Genomic DNA, 26037 nt, shown 5'->3' on the forward strand with positions numbered 1-26037 from the left:
GGAGATATGAAATATGAATTCCCCACATTTTAAAAAATATCTAGATCATGGTTTAGGATTTAGCAGGAAGATTAGAAAAAGCGGTAAGAGAACAGGAAGTCAAGCTAAGCCTCAAGGGTAATCCACTCTAAAAATATAAATTTAATTAACCATCCCAACGTTAGAGGAAAAACGCTACCAAACTGCAAACACCTGACTGAAAAATGTTTAATTCATGGATAACCTCATCATCCCTGTTAGATATCCCTTAAAAAATCTTAAAAATTATACACAGCCAGTTCAATTAAAATATCTTTAAATTACCTACCCAGCCACTGTTAGGCACTGAAGTTCAGCTGCAATTCTTATAGGATGACTTGTTGGAATTAAATGTTTTAGAGCAATTTTCTCTTCAGGTCCTACTTGTAACTGTGCTGTGGCCAAATAAACAGAGCTAAAAGTGCCTGTAAAACAATTTATTAGATTTTTCAATATTTGGTTTTTAAAAATGTCAATGAAACGATGCTAAAATAGATCCTAAAAACTGTATGGAATCCATAAAATTATCCTAATCATTAATATATTTAATGATACTAAACACGAAGAGTAACATTCATAAATACAACTTTCAATTTTTAATAAATTCTTAACTGTTCTCAGTTCTTTACAGGGTATATTAATTTACCAAAGCTCTACAGCAAATCTATTTGCCTGGGTTAAAATAAAATTTTTCCATGGTCACAATCCATTCTAATAACTATTTTTCTATAATACTGTCATTTGAAATTACTTTCTTACGACGTGGATACAGGTCTGTTAGAAGCAGAAATGTTAATAGTCTTCAGGGAAAAAAACCTACAAAAACACCTAGGCTTTTAAATTCAGCATTAAACTAAACAGAAAACATAAAAGAGTTAGTGGCCAGTTAAATGTGAGAAATACTGAGTTAAAACAAATTGATAAATTTCTCTACTACAAAATTTTCCAGAGGTTTAATGTGTTTTAAGTATATCACGAATAACCAAAAGGGAGCTATACCTACTACATTTTCCAACTTATTTAGCCATAGAACACCCTCCTCCTCCTTCCCCCCTCCAAGAATAGCTATCAATTTGTTAGGAGGACACCAGTGGATTCCAGAACAGAGTTCTGAGCACTAAGTCAGAACACACTGGGATTCAGTCCCGCACCCTGTTCAGCGCAGTTTCTTCTCCCTCTCCCCCTCCGCCCTGCTCATGCTCTTTCTGTCTGAAATAAAATCTTTTAAAAAAATTTCTAAAAAAACAAGGTAAGGAAAAGATGGAAAGATCTACTTCTTACATCCCAAATCATCTCATCTTCTAATTCTTTTGCCCCCAATGACCCAGCCTTTTCTTGTCTGACGCTTTTCGTTGTCAAAAGCAAACTATGAAGTAAGTGGAAGGTTTTTTGTTTTTAACTATTTAGGCATTTCCCAATATAGCCACCAAAAACTTCTATTATCTTTTACCTTCTCATTCACTTCACAATTGATAAATTTACCCTTCATTCAGTCGACAAGATTGCCACTCTCAATGACATTTATGTTAACACCATTCTTTTTTTAAAAATTTATTTATTGGGGGGGGAGGAAAAGAGAGAATCTCAAGCAGACTCCCCACTGAGTGTGGAGCCCGATGCAGGGCTCAATCCTTCGACCCTGAGATCGTGACCTGAGCCAAAACCAAGAGTCGGACACTTAACCAACTGAGCCACCCCAATACTATTTTATAAACATCGTACCACTTTATTTTCATCTATTTTGCCACTTTAGGTTTCATACATGTTTCAATGTACAGTTCTACCTAACTATAATGGAGAAAGGAAAAGGAGCTGACTTCCTTTGATCAAATTCCTCCATATGAATTTATAATTTCTCATTTTTAATTATTATTAATGATATATTAGTATATCAATACTTTTAATGGTATAACAGCATAAAGATTAAAATAGGACTATTCATTTTACTGTAAATACTTATTCTTTCACTCTTTCCAGGGGAAAATGAAAACCTGATGTCATAATTAGTAATATGACCATGGTCTTAATATTTTAGAAAGGATATACTTTTCAATAGGAAATAGTAATGAAAATCAAGATTATACAAAGGAAAATGTAAGGAAAAGAAACTTATAAATAAAGTATATCTCTAAGTTACCTTCTCCAATTTTGTCCTTAATCTTAAACAGATTACCAAGCTGTGGTACAGCTTCATAAAGCTTCTCAATATCTTTTTTAACACCTATCAAGGAGGAAGAATTTATAGTTATAATTAATGAGAGTATATTTTATACTTTAAAAGTTAAAATCAACTCGAAATAAATTCTAAAACAAGAGTAAATTACAAATTTAAAAACTGCTATGCTAAATCTCAAAATCATAATAAAAATACTTAAAATCCCATTAAATTGCTGTAACACACACACCTCTTGAACAAACAGATAAAACTGGTAAGTCCCAGAATCACACACACCAAACTGGTATTATTCTGGAATTACATACTAGCAGATACATTGTCACTGCATAGAGTACAACACAATAAAGAAGCTAAATTAAAAAACTAACAATTTGTCCTGTGATCACTAGATGGCATGACAAGGACATAATGCAATCTTCTTTAAAACTATTTCTTTCCCCCAAAGACACAAAATCTTACAGGCTTGGGAAAGTTTTATATATTGAATATTCACAGTGTACCTCCAAGAGAAAAGTCTACCAAAGCTCTCAGGAATGTTAGAAATATTTTTAAAGAATTGTCCCAATTATCAATAGTATCCTCTATCCTTGAGAGCAAATACGATAAATTGCTACTTTTAAATAAATATAAGCTCTTTGCAAAAATACACGTGGTTAAAATAAGGAGAGGCAATAATACCTGTTGTGATAAACTACTGGATATAAAAGAAAACTACATACTTATTAAGAGTCATTGGATTTTGGGAGGGAGGAGCAAGATGGCAGAGGAGTAGGAGACCTAAATTATGTCTGGTCCCAGGGAATTCAGCTAGATAGGGATCAAACCATTCTGAGCACCTACGAACTCAACAGGAGATCTAAGAAAAGAATAGCAGCAACTCTCTGAACAGAAAAGCGACCACTTTCTGGAAGGTAGGTCCTGCGGAGAAGTGAATCTGAGGCGATATTCAGGAGGATAGACAGCGGGGGAGGGGGCCTCCGTTGGCTGCTTCTGGCAAGTGATAGAGTAGCGGTGCACAAAATCAGAACTTCTAGAAATCTGCTCTGCTGGGGGATGTCACTCCAGTGGCTAAGCAGGGGGTGGAACCCTTGCTGGGACAGTGGGGTCTCAGGACCCTCGGGGTCACAGAAAGACCAGGGGTGCCTAAGTGTGGCAGAGTTCCCAGGGATCGGAGCAGGGAAGCCGGGGGCAGAGACGGAGCCGAGGAGGGGGCTCTCAGCTCGGGGTTGCCATAAACCGAGATCTGTGGCACAGTCGGGCCACTGCTCTTCCATCAGGGACCCAACAAGCGGCAGATCTGGGGAAACTCCCCTTCCTCCCCCGGGGAGGAGCAGCGTGCGAGCACACTGCAGGGATCTGCTGGGTTTGGAGACTCCATACTGGGTCAGGTGCCAGAGACAGAAACGCTTGGTCACAGGCAAGGTGAGCATGGAGTGCGGCCGGAGACGGGGGAGACGGGAGTGATTGACTGGTTTTCTCTGGGGCTCATGGAGGAGTAGAGCCCCAAGTTCTCAGCTCCCCCAGGGCAGAGATTGGGAGGCCGCATTTCACTCTCATCCTCCAAAGCTGTACGGAAGGCTTGCAGGAAACAAAAGCTACAGAGAGCAAACCCGAGCAGATTACCTAGCCCGGACCCAGCAAGGGCGGGGAAATTCTGCCTCCGGCAAAGACATTTGGGAACCACGGCAACAGGCCCCTCCCCCAGAAGATCAGCAAGAACAGCCAGCCAAGACCAACTTTACCGATCAATAAGAACAGCAGAACTCCAGCGCTAGGGGAATACTGCACATAAAATTCATGGCTTTTTCCCCCATGATTCTTTAGTCTTTCAAAGTTAAATTTTTTTTTTTTTTTACTTTTTCTTTTTCTTTTTTGAATTTTTCTTTTTCCCTTTTTCAATCAACATCTTATCAATCCCTTTTTATTTTTCATTTTTAATATATATACATATTTTTTAAGATTTTATTTCTTTTTTGACAGAGAGACACACAGCGAGAGAGGGAGAAGCAGGCTTCCTGCAGAGCAGGGAGCCCGATGTGGGGCGCAATCCCAGGACCCCGGGATCATGACCTGAGCCAAAGGCAGACACTTAATGACTGAGCCACCCAGGCACCCCTATTTTTCATTTTTAGAGTCGTATTCTATCCCTTCATAGTAGTTAACCTTATTTTTGGTATATATATATATACATAAGTTGTTCTCTCTTTAAAACTTGGGGATAGTTTCTTCTAACAGACCAAAATATACCCTAAATCTCTAGTGTATGGCTTTGTTCTAGTCTCCTGCCTGATCACATTCTTTTTTTTTTAAATCCTCTTTTTTCAACCAACTTTTTTTTTTTTAAGATTTTATTTATTTGAGACAGAGAGAATGAGAGAGAGAGAGAGAGCACATGAGAGGGGGGAGGGTGAGAGGGAGAAGCAGGCTCCTTGCTGAGCAGGGAACCCGATGCGGGACTCGATCCAGTGACTCCAGGATCATGACCTGAACTGAAGGCAGTCGCTTAACCAACTGAACCACCCAGGCGCCCTCAACCAACTTCTTATCAATTCCTTTTATAAAATCTTTTATAATTTTCATCTTTACAGTCATATTCCATCCCTTCATCGTATTAACCCTTATTTTTGTACATATATAAGTTTTTCTTTCTTTAAAATTTTGGGAGTCACTTTCTTCTAACAGACCAAAATATGCCCAAAATCTGGTGTGTGGCACTGATCTATGCACCAGCCTGATCATATTTGATCATACTGTTTTTTTGTTGTTTTTGTTGTTTGTTTTTATCTTTTTCTTTTTCTCTTTTCTTTCTTTCTCTTTCTCTTCCCCCGGTTTCAGCTCTCTTCTGATTTGTTTAGTGTATATTTTTCTGGGGACGTTGTTACCTGTTAGCATTTTGTTCTCTCATTCATCTATTCTCCTCTGGACAAAATGACAAGACGGAAAAAATCACCTCAACAAAAAGAACAAGAGGCAGTACCAACTGCCAGGGACCTAATCAATACGGACATGAGTAAGATGTCAGAACTAGAGTTCAGAATGATGATTTTAAAGATACTAGCTGGGCTTGAAAAAAGCATGGAAGATATTAGAGAAATGCTTTCTGGAGAAATAAAAGAACTAAAATCTAACCAAGTCAAAATCAAAAAGGCTATTAATGAGGTGCAATCCAAAATGGAGGTTCTAACTGCTAGGATAAATGAGGCAGAAGAGAGAATTAGCGATATAGAAGACCAAATGATGGAAAATAAAGAAGCTGAGAAAAAGAGAGATAAACAACTACTGGATCACGAAGGCAGAATTCGAGAGATAAGTGATACCATGAGACAAAACAATATTAGAGTAATTGGGATCCCAGAAGAAGAAGAAAGAGAGAGGGGCAGAAGGTATACTGGAGCAAATTATAGCAGAGAACTTCCCTAATTTGGGGAAGGAAACAGGCATCAGAATCCAGGAGGCACAGAGAACCCCCCTCAAAATCAATAAAAATAGGTCAACACCCCGACATCTAATAGAAAACTTACGAGTCTCAGAGACAAAGAGAAAATCCTGAAAGCACCTCAGGAGAAGAGATCTGTAACCTACAATGGTAGAAACATTAGATTGGCAACAGACCTATCCACAGAGACCTGGCAGGCCAGAAAGGACTGGCATGATATATTCAGAGCACTAAATGAGAAAAATATGCAGCCAAGAATACTATATCCAGCTAGGCCTCCATTGAAAATAGAAGGAGAGGGGCACCTGGGTGGCTCAGTTGTTAAGCATCTGCCTTTGGCTCGGGTCATGATCCCAGGGTCCTGGGATCGAGCCCCGCATTGGGCTCCCTGCTCGGCAGGAGGCCTGCTTCTCCCTCTCCCACTCCCCCTGCTGTGTTCCCTCTCTCACTGTCTCTCTCTCTGTAAAATAAATAAATAAAATCTTAAAAAATAAAAAAGAAAAGAAAATAGAAGGAAAGATAAAAAGCTTCCAGGACAAACGAAAACAAAAGGAATTTGGAAACACGAAACCAGCCCTACAAGAAATATTGAAAGGGATCCTCTAAGCAGAGAGAGCCTAAAAGTAACATACACCAGAAAGGAACACAGACAATATACAGTAACAGTCACCTTACAGGCAATACAATGGCACTAAATTCATATCTTTCAATAGTAAACCCTGAATGTAAATGGGCTAAATGCCCCAATCAAAAGACACAGGCTATCAGATTGGATAAAAAAACAAGACCCATTGATATGCTGTCTGCAAGAGACTCATTTTAGACCCACAGACACCCCCAGATTGAGAGTGAAGGGGGTGGAAAACCATTTACCATGCTTATGGACACCAAAGGAAAGCTGGGGTGGTAATCCTTATATCAGACAAATTAGATTTTAAACCAAAGACTATAATAAGAGATGAGGAAGGACACTATATCATAATTAAAGGGTCTACCCAACAAGATCTAACAATTGTAAATATCTATGCCCCTAACATGGGAGCAGCCAATTATATAAGCCAATTAATAACAAAAGCAAAGAAATACATCGACAACAATACAATAATAGTGGGGGACTTTAACACCCCCTCACTGAAATGGACAGATCATCTAAGCAAAAGATCAGAAATAAAGACTTTAAATGACACACTGGACCAAATGGACCTCACAGATACATTCAGAACATTCCATCCCAAAGCAACAGAATACACATTCTTCTCTAGTGCCCATGGAACATTCTCCAGAATAGATCACATCCTAGGTCACAAATCAGGTCTCAACCGGTACCAAAAGATTGGGATCATTCCCTGCATATTTTCAGGCCACAATGCTTTGAAACTAGAACTCAATCACAAGAGGAAAGACGGAAAGAACTCAAATACATGGAGGCTAAAGAGCATCCTACTAAAGAAAGAATGGGTCAACCAGGAAATTAAAGAAGAATTTAAAAAATTCATGGAAACAAATGAAAATGAAAACACAACTGTTCAAAATCTTTGGGATGCAGCAAAGGTGGTCCTAAGAGGAAAGTATAGAGCAATACAAGCCTTTCTCAAGGAACAAGAAAGGTTTCACATACACAACCAAATACACAACCTAACCCTACACCTATAGGAGCTGGAGAAACAACAGCAGATAAAGCCTAAACCCAGCAGAAGAAGAGAAATAATAAAGATCAGAGCAGAAATCAATGAAACAGAAACCAAAAGAACAGTAGAACAGATCAATGAAACTAGGAGCTGGTTCTTGGAAAGAATGAATAAGATTGATAAACCCCTGGCCAGACTTATCAAAAAGAAAAGAGAAATGACCCAAATAAATAAAATCATGAATGAAAGAGGAGAGATCACAACCAACACCAAATAAACACAAACAATTATAAGAACATATTAGGAGCAACTATATGCCAGTAAATCAGATAATCCGGAAGAAATGGATGCATTCCTAGAGATGTATCAACTACCAAAACTGAACCAGGAAGAAACAGAAAACCTGAACAGACCTATAACCACTAAGGAAATTGAAGCAGTCATCAAAAATCTCCCAACAAACAAGAGCCCAGGGCCAGATGGCTTCCCAGGGGAATTCTACCAAACATTTAAAGAAGAATTAATACCTATTCTTCTGAAACTGTTCCAAAAAATAGAAATGGAAGGAAAACTTCCAAACTCATTTTATGAGGCCAGCATTACCTTGATCCCCAAACCAAAGACCCCATCAAAAACGAGAATTACAGACCAATATCCTTGATGAACATGGATGCAAAAATTCTCACCAAAATACTAGCCAATAGGATCCAACAGTACATTAAAAGGATTATTCATCACAACTAAGTGGGATTTATGCCTGGGCTGCAAGTTTAGTTCAACATCTGCAAATCAATCAATGTGATACATTAATAAAAGAAAGAACAAGAACCATATGATCCTCTCAATAGATGCAGAAAAAAGCATTTGACAAAGTACAGCATCCTCTCTTGATCAAAACTCTTCAGAGTATAGGCATAGAGGGTACATATCTCAATATCATAAAAGCCATCTATGATAAACCCGCAACGAATATCATTCTCAATGGGGAAAAACTGAGAGCTTTTCCCCTAAGGTCAGGAACATGGCACGGATGTCCACTATCACCACTGCTATTCAACACAGTATTAGAAGTCCTAGCCACAGCAATCAGACAACAAAAAGAAATAAAAGGCATCCGAATCGGCAAAGAAGAAGTCAAACTCTCACTCTTTGCAGATGATATGGTACTTTATGTGGAAAACCCAAAAGACTCCACCCCAAAACGGCTAGAACTCATACAGCAATTCAGTCAAGTGGCAGGATATAAAATCAATGCACAGAAATCAGTGGCATTCCTATACACCACCAACAAGACAGAAGAAAGAGAAAGTAAGGAGTCGATCCCATTTATAATTACACCCAAAACCATAAGATACCTAGGAATAAATCTAACCAAATAGGCAAAGAATCTGTACTCAGAAAACTATAGAATACTCATGAAAGAAATTGAGGAAGACACAAAGAAATGGAAAAAATGTGCCATGCTCATGGATCGGAAGAACAAATGTTGTGAAGATGTCAATGGCTACCTAGAGCAATCTACACATTCAATGCAATCCCTATCAAAATACCATCAACATTTTCCACAGAGCTGGAACAAATAATCCTAAAATTTGTATGGAACCAGAAAAGACCCCGAAAAGCCAGAGGAATGTTGAAAAAGAAAAGCAAAGCTGGTGGCATCACAATTCCGGACTTCAAGCTCTATTACAAAGCTGTCATCATCAAGACAGTATGGTTCTGGCACAAAAACAGACACATAGATCAATGGAACAGAATAGAGAGCCCAGAAATGGACCCTCAACTCTATGGTCAACTAATCTTCGACAAAGCAGGAAAGAATGTCCAATGGAAAAAAGTCTCTTCAACAAATGGTGTTGGGAAAATTGGACAGCTACATGCAGAAGAATGAAACTGGACCACTTCCTTACACCACACACAAAAATAGACTCAAATGGTTGAAAGACCTAAATGTGAGACAGGAGTCCATCAAAATCCTTGAGGAGAACACAGGCAGCAACCTCTTCGACCTTAGCCACAGCACCTTTTTCCTAGAAACATCACCAAACGCAAGGGAAGCAAGGGCAAAAATGAACTACTGGGACTTCATCAAGATAAAAAGCTTTTGCACAGCAGAAGAAACAGTGAACAAAACCAAAAGACAATCGAAAGAATGGGAGAAGATATTTACAAATGACCTATCAGATAAAGGGCTAGTATCCAAAATCTATAAAGAATTTACAAACTCAACACCCAAAGAACAAATGATCCAATCAAGAAATGGGCAGAAGACATGAACAGACATTTTTCCAAAGAAGACATCCAAATGGCCAACAGACACATGAAAAAGTGCTCAACATCACTCGGCAGCAGGGAAATCCAAATCAAAACCTCAATGAGCTACCACCTCACACCAGTCAGAATGGCTAAAATTAACAAGTCAGGAAACGACAGATGTTGGCGAGGATGCGGAGAAAGGGGAACCCTCCTACACTGTTGGTGGGAATGCAAGCTGGTGCAGCCATTCTGGAAACAGTATGGAGGTTCCTCAAAAAGTTGAAAATAGAGCTACCATACGATCCAGCAATTGCACTACCAGGTATTTACCCCAAAGATACAAATGTAGGGATCCAAAGGGGTACGTGCACCCCAATGTTGATAGCAGCAACGTCCACAATAGCCAAACTATGGAAAGAGCCAAGATGTCCATTGACAGATGAATGGAAAAAGAAGATTTGGTATATATATACAACAGAATATTATGCAGCCATCAAAAGGAATGAAATCTTGCCATTTGCAACGACATGGATGGAACTGGAGGGTATTATGCTGAGCGAAATAAGTCAATCAGAGAAAGACATGTATCATAGGACCTCACTGATATGAGGAATTCTTAATCTCAGGAAACAAACTGAGGGTTGCTGGAGTGGTGGGGGGTGGGAGGGATGGGGTGGCTGGGTGATAAGACATTGGGGAGGGTATGTGCTATGGTGAGCACTATGAATTGTGTAAGACTGTTGAATCATAGACCTCTACCTCTGAAACAAATAATACATTATATGTTAAAAAAAAAAAAAAAGAAGAAGAAGATAGCAGGAAGGGAAAAATGAAGGGCGGGAAATCGGAGGGGGAGACAAACCATAAGAGACTATGGACTCTGAGAAACAAACTGAGGGTTCTAGAGGGGAGGGGAGTGGGGGGATGGTTTAGCCTGGTGATGGGTATTAAAGAGGGCACGTATTGAATGGAACACTGGGTGTTATACGCAAACAATGAATCATGGAACACTACATCAAAAACTAATGATGTGGGGCGCCTGGGTGGCTCAGTCGTTAGGCGTCTGCCTTCGGCTCAGGCCAGGGTCCCAGGGTCCTGGGATCAAGTCTCACATTGGGCTCCCTGCTCGGCAGGAAGCCTGCTTCTCCCTCTCCCGCTCCCCCTTGCTTGTGTTCCCTCTATCGCTGTGTCTCTCTGTCAAATAAATAAATAAAATCTTTAAAAAAAAAACAACTAAGGATGTAATGTATGGTGATTAACATAATAACAAAAAGTCATTGGATTTTATTACAGTATCTAAGCCAACCATCAGCTACTTTTTCAGTTATAATAATAATTTGAATAGTGTATATAATGGTTTAAGACATTTTCAAACCGTTTTCACATGTATTATCTTTTCAGATCTTCACAATAGCACTGAGATATTGGCAGAACAGGTATTATCCTGATTTTCAGATAAGAAACCCTACTCAGGGAAGTGAAATCATTTGTCCATTTAACAAACATTGTATTTTTAAAAATGCTTAGCGATGGGTAGTTAAAAAGATTTTAACAAATTTGGTGCAGCCCCTGTTCTCTAGGAGCTCAGTCTAGTGGAAAAGACAGATTTTAAAAGCTCACTCTGAATACAAGACAGTAATTATAATAATACACGAATGCATATTTTACTAGATAGAAGGAGGCGGAGGGGAATGAACACATCTGAAGGTACCAGGAAGCTTCAGGTTGACAGTTAAGCTGTGTTTTGAAGCACTCACCAAGTAGAAAAAGTGGATGAGGCATTTTAGGAAGAAGGAACTATGTATGTAAAGACATGGAAAAGGAAAAAGACGTGGATTATTTTGGGGGGAGAGGTGGGTGAGGGAAGTAATGAAATTCAATGTGGCTGAAGAAGGGAAAGACAGAGAATGCAAGTGAAAGCCATGGAGATTTTTAAGCAGGATGAGAAGAAGAGGACGAATTTGAGGGAGAGGAAGAACAACATTAAGATCTTTCAGAGACTAGGGGTGCCTCAGTTGGTTAAGTGGCTGCCTTTGGCTTAGGTCATGAACCTAGGGTCCTGGGATCAAGTCCCGCATGGGACTCCCTGCTCAGTGGGAAGTCTGCTTCTCCCTCTCCCTCTGACCTCCCCCCATGCTCTCTAGTGTGTGGGGGTGGGTGTGCACATGCATTCTCTCAAATGAATAAAAAAAAAAAGAGCTGGAACTATGTAACAGGCCAAGAAGATCTAGTCCAATATTCTTTCCACTATATCAATCCATATGAGGATTACTTTCCCATCTACTTCATAGGTGAAGTGGAGAAGCTTTATGGGTTTCAATACAAGAGGCAAGAATATAACCGTAACTATGCATACCAGTTTTGGAGATGGGAGGCCTAAATTAAAATCCTGGCTCCAATATTTAACAGGCAGTATGACCTTCCTTGAGCACACAGCTTATCGCTTTGAGCCTTAGTCTCCCTATCTACAGAAAAGGGGTAATAACTGTACCCATGCCACTGAGATACTGTGAGGATTAAATGAAATAATATACATAAGAGAAACTTTTAACAACAATGCCTGGCACGTAGTAAATATTAAATAAAAGTGATCATTCTTATTGTTGTAATTATTGTTATTAACATTATTTCTTTAGCACTTTTGCTTTTATTATTCCCTCTACTTGAAATCTTTTTCCCATATAATTTCATGTGGCTGGCTCAATGTTCAGTCTTCTCTGACACCCTATTTAAAACAGCATTCTTCTCATTACTCACATTACCCTGCTTATTGTCTTTAGAGTACTTACTATAAAATCATCCTGTTTTTTTGTTTGTTTGCTGTCTGCCTCCTCCCACTAGAATATAAGCTCCACCAGTACATTTCCCTATTTATGTAATTTACCATAGTACATTCAGCTCCTAGTTAGAAACGCCTGGCATGTTTGTTCAATGAATGAATTATTACTATCATTATGGGGCATTCAGAGATAGCTGCGAGGAAAAAAAAAAATGAAAGTTTAGAAGTTACAAAAGAGTGAAGCCAAAGACAGTAGCAGCTACCTCACTATCAGCTACCACACTACTTCACTCTAAAAACCAAAACCAAGGCCTGGGGGGTAAAGCCAGCTTTCTAGCAGTCATAGTTGCCACAGTCAATTACAATCTTTCCTAATGAGTGTCAATTCCAACCAGCTTCAAATTCCAGTGTTATAGGAAAGGTACCATGAAAGGTACTAAAATGATATGTTCAATTTTATATTACCTTGATTCTGAAAAACAATTTTTAAAACTCTGAAATTGGGATGCAACCTACAATTATTGTCAGCCAGCATCAACAAACTTGCAGAACAGGTATCAGTACCTTAAAGAAAATCCAAGGTATCATAAAGGCGCATTCACATTTAACCCTTAGGCGCAGATGGTTGTAGGGAGAAATGGTAAAGGTGGTGAAGGAGAAATCAAATGTAGGCCAACTCCACATAATTGGGCTTTTAGGAGTCCATTAACAATGGCTTTAAAAAAATAAACTTCAAAGAAATTCTGCATCACTAATGTATAGAGAACAATATTGTGAGGGGGGAAAGTAGGATGTCGGTGAGTCTAAGTACTAAATTGATTCAGAAGAGAAAGAGGTGAAATGTTTGTTTTCCTTTTTAATTATGTACCAGAGACATACAATTATTTATCTAATTAGATCTAAAAGAACTCTTTCAAAAAGTATAAAATAAAAAATTCTGGTGGTAAGAAAGCATTGTGTCATAGTATAACCGGCAGCATTTCTGAGCAGTATGTAAAATGGTGTATCTAACAATGATACTTCCATACGACGGAGTATGTTAAGAAGCCTGTTTGTAGTCTTTTTATTACTAAATGTATTGAAGTGTTTGTGTGCATCTTTTGTTTTATGTGTATATATGATTAATAACACCAGGGCGCCTGGGTGGCTCAGTTGGTTAAGCGACTGCCTTCGGCTCAGGTCATGATCCTGGAGTCCCGGGATCGAGTCCCGCATCGGGCTCCCTGCTCGGCGGGGAGTTAGCTTCTCCCTCTGCCCTTCCCCCGTCTCATGCTCTCTCTAATAAATAAATAAATAAATCATAACACCAAAAGCTTTGTAGGAGTATGACACAGAGTTGTGCTGTCTACGAGTTTCATGCAACTATTCAAGATTTAAGCTAAAATTTAAAAAAATTAAAAATTTTCTCAGTCACACTAGCCACAGGTGACAACAGAGACATTTCCATCATCACAGAAGGTACTACTGGAGTGCTGATATAGAAGAGAGCCTAGATCCAGCTCTTATCACTAAACTACATTAATGTCCAGTTTCTTAACCTGCAAATCAAAGGGGTCAGTTTAGACGAACTTTACTTCCAAGTCTATGAGTTCTATATTTTGGAACTTCCCTCTGTAGTAGCATGAGCTGGCAGTTAGTAGTAGAGATGCTGGTTAACTATAAGAAATCACCAGAGAAAAATATATGTAATAAGGAACTACTGTAATGCACAAACCATGTGAATGACTGTGTAAGCTCAATGTGCTTCCATACCACTCACTACTAACTTGCTATGTACTTACCTGTCTTTACAAAACTCAAAATATGCTTAGTTTCCTGTCACTACACAGCAACTCTGACATTTTTAAACAACAGCAAAACTTTCTGACAACCAAACTGAATGCAAAATCCTCCAATCTAAAGTGGAGATGAGAGTAAACTGCGGAAGAGAGCATTAATGTTAAACAATGGAAACTACTACTAAAGGCAGAGATGAATGAATATATACTTTGAGGATTAGGGCAAGACTGAAAAGTGTACAAGTCAAAAAATTAAGTGCCTATATTTTAAACATAAAGGTCTAGGTTTCTGTTTTGAAATTTTAAGTAAAATTTTTTTTCCTGCTACATAATATATCCAAGTGATTTTATTTTTTTTTTCCAAACATATCCAAGTGGTTTTAATAAAGCCACTATACTCACTGTTTTCATCATTGCTGGCCTGTATAATCTATTTGTAACATAGCCAGAGTGATCCTGCGAAAGCTAAGTCACCATGTCACTATTTTGCTCAAACTAATAGTTTCATAACTCGCTTCGTATAAAAGCCGAGGAACTACCTCCTCTCCTCACACCTCTCTGCCATCACTCCCATCACCCTCCAGCTTCCACTCACAAGGACCTCCTTGCTACTCCTAAGTGCTAGGCACCTCCCATCTCAGGGCCTTCTCCCTTGCTGTTTCCTCTGCCAGGGAATGGTCCCCCAGATTTCTACATAACTCACTCCTTTAACACCTTCAAGTCTTAGTTCAACTGTTATCACACTGAAGTCTTCTCTGACCAATTACACTTATTAAAATCACAATCTCCTCCACCAACGCTTCCTATCTCCACTTCCCTTCTATTTTTTCTTCACAGTACTAACCACCTTTGAATATTTCTTTATTGTCTATCTTTCCCCTAGGATGAGGGCATTGATTTTTGTCTATTTTATGCACTGATTTATCCCAGCACCTAGAGAAGTAACTGCACAGAATAAACATTTAATATTCATCATATAAATGAAATGTTTTCAATTACTTACCAAGGAGTAAAACTGACACTCTAGGAATATATGTGATGTTTATTCTGGAGTTTCATGTACTGCCTGACTTACATCTCTTAAACTAGGAAGATCATGTAATTTAACCCAAACTGAGGCACTCTTGAGAGTGAAAAGGGGTGCTAATAATAAGGACAGTGTGACAAGAGGCATAAACTGGATCTGTCCCAGGCAAATCATATGGCACGTATAACCTATTTTAGTAGTATCAACTAAGAGCATCTACATAACACACCAAATGCATGCCTTATGGTATAGTTCAACAATACAAAGGAAAATAAACATTTGATACAATATTATGCCTAGTACTTTGTTCATTGGAGAATATTTCTTAATAGGTAAAAATGGAAAACAATCTAAAGGTTCAATAAAGAAGGTAATTAAATTATAGCATACTATGCAATGAAACATTAGGCAGTCAATTTAAATCAAGCTGTAGATTTAATTACATAAGAAATGCTCAAGTTACATATTGCTAAGTAAAAAATTAAAGATTAGAAATAAGTTGGTTACATTCCTAATTTATTCTTTTCTTAAATGTACCTCTGTATGCACAGGAAGACTAAAGGACTGTAACAAAATGTCAACAGTGGCAATATTTGTATAGTGGGATACTATTTCCTTATTTTGGCTTTCTATACTTTCTAAATTTTCTTCAATAAGCATGTATAATTTTTTTTCTTCAATAAGCATGTATAATTTTTTTATCAAAAAAAAAAAAAAAGCTATAAAAAACTGACAAATATCCCAAAACAAAAGATCCTGTTATTCATCCATTACACGAAGTATTTTACTTTATATTCTTGCATTAAGCCATTCACTGGGGGTGCATGGGTGGCTCAGGGACACCTGGGCATCTGTCTTCAGCTCAGGTCATGATCTTGGGGTCCTAGAATGGAGCCCCAAGTCCAGCTCCCCTCTCAGCGAGGAGTCTGCTTCTCCCTCTGCCCCTCCCCTGCTTGTGCTCGCTCTCTCTCTCAGATGAATAAATAAAATCTTTAGAAGAAAATAAACCATTCATTCAAGTATTTTCAAGCACCTACTATGTGCTAGACACTATTAGGTTCTGGGAATACAAAGATACATAAAAAGTTCCCACCACTCAAAAGTTATTCCATCAAGGGAAAGTAAATCATATTAGATCATGAGACAGTTATGGGCCTGGATCTCATCAGCTTTACTCCTGACTGAAGTTGTTTTTGATAAAACCTTAGCTTTTACTAAGAGTCATTAGAAAAAAGGTATTACTAAAATTTCAGCATGTTTTATGAATTATCAAAGGTACTGCTTGGGGCGCCTGGGTGGCTCAGTTGGTTAAGTGTCTGCCTTCGGCTCAGATCATGATCCCAGGGTCCTGGGATCAAGCCCCGCATCGGGCTCCCTGTTCAGCAGGAAGCCTGCTTCTCCCTCTCCCTCTCCCTCTCCCACTGCTTGTGTTCCCTCTCTCGCTGTGTCTCTCTCTCTGTCAAATAAATAAATAAAATCTTTTTTTAAAAAAAAAAAGGTACTGCTTATAAGGTTCAATGTTCTGATACGTAAAAGCCATAAAACTTTAGAAATTTAGAATAAAATTCATCTCTCTTTATTTCTCAGGTTTTCAGAAGAATATTAGAACAGTAGCTTTCACTTGAACATAATACTAGAACCAAGTCAGATTCATCTGTTCATATACTCTGCCTAATGTACAACATACACCAGGAGCTGTATGAGATACTGCCTCCAAGGAGCTTACAGTATAACTGAAAAGACAAATTACACGGAGTGCTAAAAAATACAAGAACGATAATACAATGACTCTGTTATTGTATTATGTGTCCAATGACATAGGGGAAAGCTGAATTGGGAAGAACAGGATAAATGGAAGAGGGACAGCATCCATGAAACTGGATGAAGTGGCATCTTAAGATTACTCTAGTAGCAGTGTACCAGATGAACTGGAGGATGGAAAAGAAGTGAAAGCAGGCAGTTTAGATAAGAAACTTCATTGCAATTCAGGAGCAAAGTGTAAGGGAACAAGTTACTGTGGTAGGAGTGGGAATGGAAAGAAGCAATGCCATACATATTAAAAAGAAGATAAAGCTGGGTAACCGAATATGGGGAGCAAATACAAATCACAAGTGAAGACATCTTTAAAGTTTTAAGCATAGATAACTGGAATAATAGTGGCTTTCACCACCAAAAATAGGGACATCAGAAAGGGTACTCATTTTGAAACCAAAGAAGAGTTTAGTTTCAGTCAAAAAGCAAAAGCAAGGGATGTCATTCTCCTAGGGTGTTGTTAAAGTCTATTTTGTAGTGAATAAGTATATATCATGGATAGAAGGTCAAATTAATATCTTTTGGACAAGCACTAAATACGCTTAAAACAAAGATGGAAAAGATTTAGCTACCTTTTAGGAAAAAGAAAAATGGCCAACTGGGACTCCCCTATTTAACAAGTATTTATTAAAGGTCTATTATGTCCCAGGCACTGCTAGAGCAGGAATGAAGGTGCACATTTTAGTGTACAAGATCAAGTACTGGTTGTCCCCCTCCTTCTCACTTCAGGGTCTGGATCAGGGTCAAACAACACTTCATAAGGTACACGGAGAAACAGTGCTTTACTATTGCTAAACCATTTATTTTTGTCAGTGAATTCTGCTTTTCAACACTTTAACTGAAAATCCCTCCAATGTTGACTTCTAAATCCAAGTTTAATGCAATATGGTGAGGAGAGATAAAAACATAGGCCTAGGAGAAAAGAAATTCTAGTCTGAGTATCAACAAACTGTGTTCTTGGATAACCACCTTAGCAACTTCATCTGTAAAATGACGTGGATGGACTGTAATCCATTGCTATCCATCCACTGGATAGCAACCCAATCCTAAATCTAGATCCTAGGATGCTTTACTGATTTGTAAAATGCTCCCGTATAATCATACAACTCACTTTACCATTCAGGAAGTTCCCTTTAAAAAAAAATAATCGAAATCACAGAATTGTTGCCTGCACATCCTTGGAATTAAACACATACCTGGTAGTTTAAAATTCTGCTCATGTTTTTTTAACGAGCCATCCGCCTGAACCTGGTCACGCTGGGGAGAAAAAGCCATTGGTTCATCCATCTGAATCCCCAAAGACGCCTCCATCACAAAACAACTGGGATGCAAAATGCCAGCTAAGGGGTCATGTCCACAGGGGGAACAAAGCAGCTGTGAAAATTAGAATACTGGAGAAGATGAGAAGTTTAAATCACTCACTGAACCAAGCACTAAAAAATGCCACTCTCCCCAAAGGGGCAAACATTTAAGAGTGCACCCTACGTCTGAATCCCCAAAGGTGGGAAACCTGTGGGCCATTGCTAAGGATTCCGTTTGCTTCACTTTCACCTTCCAGAAACACAAGCAGGGGGAACGAGGGGAAAATGTCCTGGTCAGGGGAGCCTCCTCGGCGGCCGGCGGCAGAGGAAAGGGTGTTGGTGGGAACCGGGGTGGCAGACCGCCCCGGCACCAGCCAGCTGGAGAATGGGGGAGCAGGGACAGGTTGCGGTAGGCCTTGTGGGGAGAGCGGTTTGACCTGAGGGAGAGGACTGGAGGAGGAAATCGTTTGACTACTCAAAGAGAGCGCCAGGAGGCTTGTCCAAAGCCCCGTGCAAGCTGACGGAGAACTGATCCGATACAGGCCACAAGCGCCGGGCAAAGAGAAAAGGGAACGAATGGGATCCTTCTAGGAGCACAGGCCGCGAGCGCAGCCGGGAAGGACCTTTCTCCCTCAGACCCGAGAGCGAAGGGATGCTTAGTGCGCAGGCGCAGGACTTTCCCGCCGTGGGTCAGCGGGATCCCAAGGGGCTGAGGGAGTTACTGCGCTGCGAGAAGACCGAAGTCACGATCCAGAATTCGTTTCTAATCCCTCAAAATCCCGCGCCATGGAACAAACCGTCGGAAACTCACAGTTTAAGGGGATACGACTTCTGTGGCTCCCCAGACGCCTGGGTCGCCGCCTCCAAGAGCTCCCCACCTCCAAGAGCTCCCCACCTAGCGAGTCTGCCAAACGCGCCTGCGCAACACTTCCCGCCTCGCCGCTTCAGGTTGCTCATGCGCACTGTAAAGCCCTCGGAGTCGCGGAATCGGCTGCTGGGCGCTTGCGCAAGAGGGTCGGGTTTCTTCCCCTAGGCGGTGGTTGGCTAAAAGAGCGGTTACAGAAATAAAGCCCGGGAATAATTCTTTGCTTAAAAAAAATCGTGAACCGGGGGCACCTGGGTGGCTCAGTCGTTAAGCGTCTGCCTTCGGCTCAGGTCATGATCCCAGGGTCCTGGGATCGAGCCCCACGTCGGGCTCCCTGCTCCACAGGAAGCCTGCTTCTCCCTCTCCCACTCCCCCTGCTTGTGTTCCCTCTCTCGCTGTGTCTCTCTCTGCCAAATAAATAAATAAATAAAATCTTAAAAAAAAAAAAATAGTGAACCGTAAGGTTAAGGATCCAGCACTATTTTCAGGGAAGATAATTCAGATACAGAAAGGTCTCAGGTTTTAGAAGTTCTAGCACATCCTGACATACGTGGCCACACAAGACACTAGGCACACTATGGATAAAAGATGGTCAGTTTCCTGACCCCCTGCTTTTCACTTCTTTTTGTTGAGTGTCCTACTAAATTAAAACAAACAAAAAATGCAACTGCCGGTTGTTTATTGCAGAAATGAGCCCAGCGACATTCAAACATTCATTCATTCCTACTGAGCCCATGGCTGTAAGGCAGGTTTCTGGAGGCTGGGGTTACACCCGTGAACACTGCAGAAAAACATCAACCCTGTATGGAGCAAAATTCCAGTAAGGAGACGACAACAAAGAAACGAACAAACGAACAAATTTCTTCCAGATATTGATTAGTTCTTTGAAGGAAATAAAGTGGAAGGATGTGTAAATGACTAGAAAAGAAGCACCATGATGGGAGCCAATAGGGAGAGACTACCAGGCAAAGGATAGAGCAAGTGCAGGGGTAGGAATGAACTTGGTTGGGGGAGGTGGTAAGAGGGGGTGTAAATTCACAGAAATCAACATCTGACAAAGCCACTCTATGACCATGGTAAATCAAGACAAAAATAAAAGTTATTTTTGTAATTATACCTGTAACCGTATCTGACCATAGGCAAAACAGAAACATTGTCTGAGCCATGAAAATGAGCAAACATTTTCCTATCCTGGCTAATATGAGTGACTGCTGCTGCTTTACCGATTACAGTTTTAGCCTCAGCCCAGTAGATAATACTCAGTCCTTCTAGATAATACTTATTAAAATTTCCATTATAAAATTACTCCTGCCTCCTACAGTTTCCAACCCAGAGCAAAGTCCCTCTTCCTTGAACCCTCCCGTAAATCACCTAACAAGTCCAAATTTCTACCACCCTCTTACTAAGATGCCCAAGGTTCTCCATAGTGTGTATTCTCACCTACTAAAACAATAAACCCAGCTTGTTCAACTACAGTTTTTATTCCCAGTGGTCTTTGGTTGGTGGGTATTGACGATAATCAAGTCTGAGAGGCCTGTTAGATATCCAAATGATAACGTCAAGTAAACAGATGGATATATTGGTCTGAGTCTAGGCTGGAGACATAAAATTGGCAGTTATGAGTTTATACATGAAACCTAAAACCTTGGGACTACTTGAGATTACCTAGGCAGACTACAGACAGAGAACTGAGCTATGAGAACCTCCAACATTTCAAAGTTGGGCAGAGGAAGAAGAGCTAACAAGAGACTGAGAAGGAATGACCTGTGAGGTGAAAAGTTGATGTCATAGAAGTCAAGAGAAGGAAGTTTTCCAATTGAAAGGAAGTGGTCAACTATAGCAAATGCTGCATAGGAGTCATGTAGTGAGTACACAGAAATGACCAATGGATTTGGCAACATAGCAATCATTAGAGTCTCTGGCAAGAATAGTTTCAGGGTGTGAGGCAGAAAGATTGAAGTGTACTAAAGAACAAAAGAAGAACAAGTGTGGACAAGTCTTAAGGTTTTGTTTCTTTGGTTGGTTTCTTGGAGGTTTTTTTGGTGGGGTGGAGGTGGGGGGTTGAAGATCAGAGAAATAGGATGGTGGCTAGAGTGGGTTAAATAGAGTAAGGGAAGTTTTCTGTTAATGTTGTTGTGTTGACAGATAAATGCTTATATAATAGTGGAAATGGTGTAGTACAGAGAGAAATTGTTGATGTTGGAGAAAAAGGGAATATCTACAGGAATGGAATTATAGAGGAGAATGAAGGAAAGGATCCAAAATATAAGTGGGCCTTCGAAAAGAACCTAGATGGGGGGGAAAAAAAACAACAAAAACGTAGATTCCCATCCTTTTAACAGGAGGGAAAAACAGAAGATGAATTCAGGTGCAGATGTTTTGTGTATGGGTGGGAAGACAAAGTAGTTCCTACCAGATCACATGCATTTTCTTAATAAAATGAGATGAGGTCTTCAGCTGAGAGTGAGGCAAAACGGGGGTAAGAGGGTGGAGGGGTGAGAAGACCAGAGATATATTCTGAGAGTGAGAAGGTGAACTGTGGAAAGACTGGGATATTGCCAGCTGGATTGAGTGCCTATTTTCAATTTAAAGTGAGTCCAGATGGAATAGTGGTATGAATTTCTCAATTAACCCTCAGTCAAGAGAAGGAAGAAATGAAAAGAATGGTTGGACTTAACTGAGGATGAATATCACACAGAGGGGCAAATGAGGGTGTTTATAAGGAAGTGATTGTAATAATACATCATGGAATCTTTGGGAAGCAAGAAGGAAAGGTTATAGGAAGGTGATAGATACTGATATATAGATTGACAGATCAATACATAGATAAAAAGTACTGGGAACTATGGATTGGAACACTCTGTAATCTAAGAATTGGTATAATTGAAGTATAAGATTGAGCTAAAAGGATAGAGCTAGTAGATGGTGCACAGAATGGTGAAAATTGGGATTTCAGAGATAACAAGTGTTCGAGAGGGTAGTTAACTTTGCTGGAGAAAAAGATCTGTTTTGGTGCGAAAAGATTGTATTATCCTGAGTCCAAAACCCATGCTCAGGCCAGGGAGATATCAGTTATTTTGCCTAATGCACTTTCTCCCCAAGCAGTAAGTAATATCCCCTCCTCTGGGTTCCATTAGTATTTTATGCCTGCTGTCATTTCAACACACAGGCGTAGGAAAGACATGAAGAATCTGGGCCCTACCACAGACCTATGGAATCAGAATCTTCAGTAAAACAGGCTCCCCAGGTTATTTGTATAATCTCTAAAGCCTCGGAAGCACTGTTCTAGAACACTGGCTCTCAACCTTACCTGCACATTCGAATCACCTGAGAAGCTTTTAAAATTCTGAAGCCCAGACTATACCTCAGATCAATTACATCAGAATTTCTGGGGATGGGATCCAAACATCAGATTCCTTTAAAGCTCCCCCATTTGACTCCAATGTGCAACAGGGTAAAAACCACTAATTTAGATCTGGTCACATTAATCTGTAAAGCTTGTTATCACAATCTTTGCCAAAGTTATTTCCCCTCATTTATTTTTTATTTTTTAAAGATTTTATTTATTTATTTGAGAGAGAGAGAGAGCATGAGCTGGGGGAGAGGCAGATGGAGAGGGAGAGGCAGACTCCCCCCCACCCCAGCAGGGAGCCTGATGCGGGGCTTGATCCCAGGACCCCTGGGATCATAACCTGAGCCGAAGTTAGTCTCTTAACCGACTGAGCCACCCAGGCGCCCCTATTTCCCTTCATTTAATCATAGAATTACCTCTGTAGTTTTTAACCTCTCTTTTGTATCTTTTACACTAAGTGCGCAGTAACTACTTATTTGAATGACTGTATCTTGTGTCTCAAATTGTTTATAAGCTTTATACTACCTGTGTAGCCTGCATGGATTACTCTATATCTGAGTGAGAGACAGTCTCTATTTCAAAAATGTAAAATGGACAAAATCCTTGCTTGGTTTTGCTGGAGGGATTGAGTTAGATAAAGTGAAATAAGACATGTTAAAATGCTTAGCCTAGTAAGCCTGACTATGTTAGCTCATTTAATTTATATTCGGTATTTTTTCCTCTTTCCCTATGTCCTATCCCCAGTGCTGTCCACAAAGTAGAGACACAATAAATGGCTATGGAATTAATGAACAATTAGAGTTTAGGTTTTATTTTTTTTATTTTTTACTTTTTTTAAAGAGGGAGAGAGGTAGAGAGTGGGGGAGGAGGGGCAGAGGCAGAGGGAGAGAAGGGACTCTTAAGCAGGCTCCACATCCACCCAACTCTGAGATCATGGCTTGAGCCAAAATCAAGAGTCAGACACTTAACCACCTGAGCCACCCAGGCACCCCTAGAATTTAGGTTTTAAATGGCTGGTTGCTTTTTTATCTCCAGGAACAAATAGAAGATGAGTTGATTTAATGATTGTTGAATTTTAATTATAAAATTCAGTTTAATAATACAAATGGGCATATAATTGACATTTAATTATTAAATAAAAGTTTAATAATTGCTGACTTGTGTGTTGAATTAAGAGTTGTTACTTAGGGATGTTGATAACTCTGTAACACAAAGTTTTCTTTAGGGTCAGACCAGTGCTTTCACTATTTTTCCGTTAACAGCATGTTTATTCAGCCTCCACAGAGTGTGTGTGTTTGTGTGTGTGTGTGTGTGTGTTGTGGTGTGTGTGTCTCGTTTTTATCTTTTATTTATTTTCTTTTATATCTATGCATCCTCCAAAGTTAGTGAAGGTTCCATTTCTCCAGATATCCCAGCTCAGGATCTGTCCCTTTCCTAATTCATGTTTATCTCCTTATGGACCATCTACAGGTAAACTTATCATGTGCTGTTTTGTTTTCTAATTAACTATTGAACAATTTAGTTCCTTATTAAATATATTTCATGTTCTCTGAAGTACACTGCTCTTCTGTGCATTTCATGTTCCAACTTGACTGCAATCTTGTGGAGAAGGACCTTTTCTTCTAAGGATCTCTTTTATTCTTCATAGCACTTAATTCCATACTAGCCACAGAGTAGGTGTTTTACTAATGCTTTTTGCAGTCATCATCAACATGTGCTGAGTTTTTTAAGTTTTTATTTTAATTCCAGTTAGTTAAAATATACAGTGTTGTATTAGTTTCCTGTGTACAATGTATCTACTGAGTTTTTGATCCTACCTAAATGAACTCATATTCTGAGGAAGGGAGTTTGTTTATCCAGTAGCAATGAAGGATAGAAGAAAGGTAGGCAGGGACTAGGGAACCTAGTCACCCTAAGAGGAAACCACACTTAGAGGGATTTTATACTAAATACGCTGGAAGGACCCTCCACCCTTTCCCATGTGATAGATAGTTGACAACAACCTGTTTGGGTGACAGGCACATGGAGGGTTAATCAGATTAAAACCACCGACCAACAAGCCCATAAAACCCCCTAGATTTAGAAACTCCAGTGGCAACCCTCTTGGGTCCCCTCCCTCTTCGGGAGCTTTATACTGCACTTGATACTATTGCTCATTAAACTTTGCTTTGCTGCCCACCACTCTTCATCTGGTCTACCTCTTCATTCATGAAGCAGCATGACCAAGAACCATAGGCACTAAAGGAAAAGAAACCCTGTAACAGTAGGTTGTTCTCTCTTTCCTCCACTTACACAGGCAAGAGTTAAGGATTGCCAAGAAGGGGAAACAGAGAATTGGGGACTGAGACTTAAAAGAGACAGAAGCAGAAACCATTGGAACAGGAATCTGGAGGTAGTTTTATTTCAAAGGCATGAGAAAGCTCTGCAGTGATTTTAGGCAACTGATAGCAGAACAGGGCTTTTTACATAGGTCCTTCTATGGTTCTAAACTGTGTCAGCAAAAAGACAAGGACTATGTAAAATAACTGTTTTGAATTCTTCATCTTCAAAGGTAAGAGATAGGGAATGCTAAGGGGAAGTAAGAAAGAAAGTGGAAGTAGAAAAGGGAATTAACCTGTTAAAGTACAGACCACTGTGCAGGCTTTAATCTTATTATTCTAGATGTCCTGTAAGAAAGGGAAAAAGTTAATTGGGGGAGTGAGGTTCCTTTAGAGGGGGACAACCATGTTGGTAGATCCTGTCCACTGGAGGGGGAGATGGAAGACTTGAGTGGAGAATGACTGAGCAGTGCTTCTAGGAAGACTGCTTCCTAAGCCTGGCAAGATGCCCATCTCAGTTGACAGGAGCAGGGAGGGACCAGGTGGGCTGGACAATGGGACAATGGATACCTCATCACTAAGAGGTGGTCTCCCCAGTGCTATGTGCTACATAAGACACCCCCCTGGAATCTTTGCATAATTCCTGCCAGGTTTAGAGGGGATGAAGAGAATGAATTTCCTACCATCTTAGTAGAATGATGTCTCAGGGCCAAATTAAATTGGATTTGGATAAATAAATGCAGCAGTTTTTTGAACAGCTGAGTTGGAAGTCGAACTTGCTTGATAGGTTCACACAATAAAACAGGTAAGTCAGGACTTAGAATTCTACTCTTCATGTCCCAAAGCCTGTGCATTTTTCACTGGAGGAGTGACCAATTAGAGGGACAATTAAGCCATTGCCTACCTGGGCTGGGGCATGGGGTGCCATATGGCCCCAAGTCCTCCTATGTTTATCCAGTTGTGTTAAAAATCTTTCCCTGTCAGCAGCCCACTTCTCCCCCTCAACCCCCTAATACAGCTGCTTCTCAAAACCTTTTACTCCTGAGTGCTAAGTAAAGCAGAAATTTTTATTTGACAAATAAGGAATCATTTAAGGCTGTCCTCCAAGGTGGCTAAGAGTGAATTCCATAGTGTCAGAATCACACAGTCTGGAAAAAGGAATAAACTTTATTGGGAAAAGTTATTAGCTAACGGTGAGCAAGAGAAGCTATGGACCTCTTGTTACTAGTGAGATTGTGGGTCTGTGCTGCAACAAAGCTTATTCTGCGCTCCTGTTGTTCTCCTTTCTTAT

General features: G+C 39.9%; 1 protein-coding gene and 1 long non-coding RNA gene across 4 annotated transcripts in view; one reads left to right on the forward strand and one right to left on the reverse strand.

Annotated features, from left to right (window-relative positions):
• Window positions 1-17045, forward strand: part of LOC118019154 — a 93732-nt gene extending 76687 nt beyond the window's left edge. The window contains exon 11 of the long non-coding RNA XR_004681587.1: window positions 16686-17045. This is a non-coding gene — a long non-coding RNA (uncharacterized LOC118019154). The remainder of the gene's footprint in view (window positions 1-16685) is intronic.
• Window positions 1-19137, reverse strand: part of CDC7 (cell division cycle 7) — a 32831-nt gene extending 13694 nt beyond the window's left edge. For 2 of the 3 annotated variants that reach the window (XM_035018053.1, XM_035018051.1), the window contains exons 1-4: window positions 19023-19137; window positions 18107-18301; window positions 2156-2239; window positions 308-443 (exon numbers count right to left, since the gene is read on the reverse strand). In XM_035018053.1, the coding sequence (XP_034873944.1) occupies window positions 308-443; window positions 2156-2239; window positions 18107-18221 (335 nt within the window). In that variant the 5' untranslated portion in view covers window positions 18222-18301; window positions 19023-19137. The remainder of the gene's footprint in view (window positions 1-307; window positions 444-2155; window positions 2240-18106; window positions 18302-19022) is intronic. The other variant, XM_035018052.1, reaches the window with a different exon arrangement.
• Between the last annotated feature and the right edge of the window lie 6900 nt (window positions 19138-26037).

This window comes from Mirounga leonina, unplaced genomic scaffold, assembly GCF_011800145.1.
Source record: "Mirounga leonina isolate KUSES-001 unplaced genomic scaffold, KU_Mleo_1.0 Mir_173, whole genome shotgun sequence".
In the NCBI taxonomy this organism is placed as follows: Eukaryota; Metazoa; Chordata; class Mammalia; order Carnivora; family Phocidae; genus Mirounga; species Mirounga leonina.